Below are 4,621 nucleotides of genomic sequence, written 5' to 3' on the forward strand. Positions count from 1 at the left end.
GGGGGGGGGGGGGGGGGTATGCGTGGAATTTTTGTATATCCCTAATGTGGTGACTGTGCCATGCTGCTCTTTTGTGGGTAGGTGAAGGTGTCCTGCCAAATACTGAAAACAAGAAAAAACAAACACACGAGCACCACAGCCTGATAGATTGACTGTAAAGTAGTAACAATGTAGCACTACGTGTTTCAAAACTTACTATTGAGTGGCAACAATTGATGTTAAACTGCATGAAAAAGTCCTGTCAAGTGAGTGTATTCGGATAAGCAGAAACTGCCAAAAAATGGGATTAAAAGGACACTTGCATGGAGGTGTACAAGAAGAAACTCCCCATCACAGGCTCCCCGCTTCACTCTCCACCACCACGGACAGCCGCCTCCCCATCACAAGCTTCTCGCTTCACTCTCCACCACCACGGACAGCTCCTGTGCTCCAGCCACCTCATCATTCCGTGTCCCTTCCCCAACACACTGCACAGCTGCCGCATCCCTTGTAACATCCGACATTCTCTCCCACATCAACTGGCTCCCCCACAGCCCTTCCCCCAACACACTTTTCAGTTGCTGCACCCGCATGCAACAGTTTCCCCCGCAGCCTTCGACCAACAGAACTCCTAAAAGGACGGATCCCTCCACCTTGCCTCCAAGTCTGGAATCCAGCCGTTGCCACCAGACACCGTTCCACCGGACCAGGTTGCCGATCCTTCACCGCCAGTGACAGCATCCCAGCCTCTGCAGCTCCATTCACACAACTGACAATAGGGGAGTTTCTTCTGATACACTTCCATGTTAGTCTCCTTTTAGTCCCTTATTTTCAGAATGTTTTAATCCCATTTTCTGGCAGATTTTTTCTTATCCATATACACACACTTGACAGGACTTGACAGGACTTTCCCTTGCAGTTTAACATCAAATTGTTGCCACTCAATAGTTTTGAAACACATAGTGCTACATTGCTTCTTCTTTATACTCCAATCCATCCGGCTGTGGCGCTCGTGTGTTTTTTTTCTTGTTTTAAGCACTTTAAAAACTCCTCATTCAACTCTGTAGCTGTTGGCATTGTGGAGCAATGTATTGTTACAAACCTCAATAAGTAGTTAAATCACATCTCATTTACGCTTTACTTTTTTATGGAGAGCAGAATCTTGGCAGCCTGCCAGCCTTCTAATGTAAACAAATAACAGGTGCTTATAAGCTGCTAGAAACCAACTGAAAAACCAACTTCAGATTCTCTGTAGTGATCAAAGTTTTTTAGGATTAATTAATTCACAGTGCATGCTTACCTATGCATCTAGAGAGGTCAGTGATAGCTTGCTATAAAGCTCTTCTACCGCTTAAGAATATGAAAACATTTTAATTTCCAAAGTCTAGGCAGTGAGGTAGGCGGAAAACAGACAAAACACGAATACCCTAAATATAATAGCAGAAAAAACTAGAGAATTTCCTGCAGCTCAAAGCTTCCTGAAGAACTTTATGCACAAAGCTTGCATCGGAAAAGGCCTGAATATCCACCTGCTAAAACTTTTAAAAGTCTGAATAAAAGACCAGGTGGCAACCCCCAAATCTGGCAAACAGTTGCCTGATGCTGAAAAGCCCAAGAAGCACTCATAGATCTAGCAGAGTGTGCTTTGACAGGAAAAGGTTGGAATCAGATCCTTAAAGGAGAACTATGGGGTCAGGGCTTTTCCCAATAGTTCTCCAGAGTGAAAAGCACTCCTCATAGTTCTCCTTTAAGACCATAAGCTTGAATGTTACATTTGCCTGAGGCACCAAAAAATGGTGGTTCGAGAAGCTGGTTCCTCTGTGCAGGGACCATTAGGAATGACAGTCAGTCATTCTTCCTAATGGAAGCAGCGGCTGCAAGGTAGACACATGCAGCAAGAACTACATCCAATGTACGGAAATCTCCTTCTAATGTACTGGAGATAGACAGAGGGACAGAAGCACAATATTCTGGTTGAGGTGAATGGCCAAACTCACCAACATCTTGTCCTTGTTTAAGACTAGAAAAGGTTCTTTACAGGGCAAAGATATCAGTTTAGACACACACCTACAAAACTGGTGGAGACAAGGAATACAACCATGTGGGTGGGAGTGGAATGGGGAATAACCCTAATGAGTTCAAAAGGAGGTTTTGCAAGTGCCAAGAGAGCCAAATTCAGGGGAGCTACATGAGAAACGTAGTGTACAAAGGTCTTAAAGAATGGGAGGCTAGCAGCTTCTGGAATAAGATTTAATGTGCAAACATGTGGCCCTTTGGTCCAAGCCTGATTGGAAAAAGGTCAGGATTCATCCCACAAAGTATCTTTTGGGATGAAAATTGTTTTCTTTACACCAAGCAAAGGGAGCATGATTGATGTAGAGAGGTGGACGCTGGCCACTGACGTGATATTGCACCCTTCCCTATGGCACATATAGAAGGATTGACACAGGAGGGGGTGGAGTTCAAAGGGATGGACAGAGTGTACCATAAGACCGGTTGTCTTAGTCTGGATAGATGGCATCATTGGTTTAGTTAAAAAGCCGGAATCGGAAGCTGCAAGTGATTACGTGTTAGGGGTGGATTCTGGCCATTGGTTACTGAAACTAGACCCTCCCCATGGGTGTCTATAGGAGTGACAGAGATGAGGGGAGATTTGAAGGGGCCGGACAGGATACAAAGTGGGTTGTTGCACTAACAGGGGATGGAACTACTAGTTTGGGTAGAACAGGATTCAGCACCTTTGTGAACACCCACAAAGCCTTAGAGAGACCAAAAGGGAAGTGCTACAATTTATAAATGGACTGGACCCAAGGCAAAATGCAAGAATCTTTGGTGCGGTGGAAAAATTGGTACATGCAGGTAAGCAATAGGGATGCCCAGATACCAAGTACCGTACTTGGTACAAGTGCCGATACTTTTTCAGTTCCAAGACTAGACTAGAGAAAAACTCAAAAGTTAGGAGGCAGCTGTCATTTTTAACCACTTGCTGACGAACGACATCACTTCCTGCACTCAGAAGAGGAGGAGATCAAACTGAGCTTGTGTACTGAGCTCCGTTTGATCTCCGGCCACAGAGCTGCTGTGCTGGTCCCGGGTTCGCACCGGGCACATCGGAGCTCAGGATCGCCAGCAGCGGCTGAGGGGGGGGGGCGCACACCCGCACGCTTATTACAAGCGATCGGGCGTCTTTACAGACGCCCAAACGCTTGTATGTAAACAGCCATCGCTGGCTGTTTACATTGCAAGCTGAATTCCCGCTAGGCGGCGGGCACGAGCGCGACAAGGTGGTACGTTTAAAACGCCCACCCGCATTCAAGAAGCTGCTGTCCGGCCGTTTAATTACAACAGCCGGACAGCAGGTGGTTAAGGAGCATTGGCTACGGCGTTCCTGAGATTTGTGCATCCGTGTTTTAATGTATGATTTGTTAATATATTTTTTTTTCCCCAGACCAAGTACAAGTATTAATACTTTACCAAGTACTCATACAATTACTGATACCTTTTTCTTTAGTGTCATGTGACAGTTTTTCTAAAACAAAATAGACTAATGATTTCAGGACAGTGGTGGAGCGCCAGGGCCCAGTCACAGCTGCATCTGCTGTGACCTTGGTAGTTCTTGGAAAATGCCAAGTTATCAGCAACCTTGATGCCCACGGACACCAGGAATGCAGAGAAAAGCAATACCTGACCTCCCTGATTCCATGTGAAACTTATGAATCTGCAGGAACACATTGAGAACCTTTCGGTCCAAGACAGGTACAAGACAGGTCACATCCCTTCAGGTATCATCCCTTCATCCGTATTGGAACCATGAAGAGATTGGAGTAGAACCCCTGGAATCTCTATCTTTCTGGGGAACAGGAATGACTACCCTGGAGGCTAGAAGTTGATTCAATGCCTTGTGCAACTCCCCTCTGCATTGGGGGAAAATGGGCATATTGGAGGGCAGAAACTAGGGGGTATAGAGGTAGGGGTGTGATGACAGACATTGGGGAGCGCACATGGCATGCACACCCACTGTATAAACAAGGAAGTTTATAAATGTGCTGTTCTTACAGCAGTTTGCCCAACCAGCCTCTTAACTACAATAGCATGTCGGGAGGCGGTTATGTTCAACTGCTGGTAGGAAAAACATCACTTAAGTATAAGTATTTTATTGTGTATTTAACTGGAGTTCTACTTTTAGACCATCACAAGATAAGCATAAATATTACCTTTTCCATGTCTTTAAAATCATCATCTAGTCTGGTCCCTTCTGCTCCTCCAACTTTTTCACTCACAAGCTGAAAAGGCAAAAAAAACACACATTACAAAATGTCTGATAGGACCTTAGATTAAAGGAGAACTATGAGGCGAGTGCTTTTCACTCACCTCATAGTTCTAGCCGACCTGTGACAATGAGACCGTCACAGGTCAGCTCAGTAGATCGGGAGGTGAGCGAACACATACCGGGTTCGCTCACCTCTCGATCCTGTCACGGCTCTCTGCCGTGACAGGGGGAGGGGCTGGATTCCCCTCTCCTAGCTCCGATCTGCCAGCGCTGACTGGCGGAACGGACGGGGGAGGGGTGGGTACACCTGGCTTTGCCTCTAGATGGGTAGAGCCAGCTGTCACTCACTCAGCTGGGCGGATCCCGTCGTCT

General features: G+C 46.2%; 1 protein-coding gene across 1 annotated transcript in view; it reads right to left on the minus strand.

Moving 5' to 3' along the window:
* The window catches only part of LOC108802991 (endophilin-A2-like), a gene marked incomplete at its 5' end in the record, with an annotated part of 53,323 nt that extends 49,055 nt beyond the window's left edge, over positions 1-4,268 (minus strand). Inside the window, one exon of the mRNA XM_018574841.1 lies at positions 4,194-4,268. Coding sequence (XP_018430343.1) covers positions 4,194-4,268 — 75 coding nt within the window. The remainder of the gene's footprint in view (positions 1-4,193) is intronic.
* Between the last annotated feature and the right edge of the window lie 353 nt (positions 4,269-4,621).

This window comes from Nanorana parkeri, unplaced genomic scaffold, assembly GCF_000935625.1.
Source record: "Nanorana parkeri isolate BGI_ZX_2015 unplaced genomic scaffold, ASM93562v1 scaffold3271, whole genome shotgun sequence".
In the NCBI taxonomy this organism is placed as follows: domain Eukaryota; kingdom Metazoa; phylum Chordata; class Amphibia; order Anura; family Dicroglossidae; genus Nanorana; species Nanorana parkeri.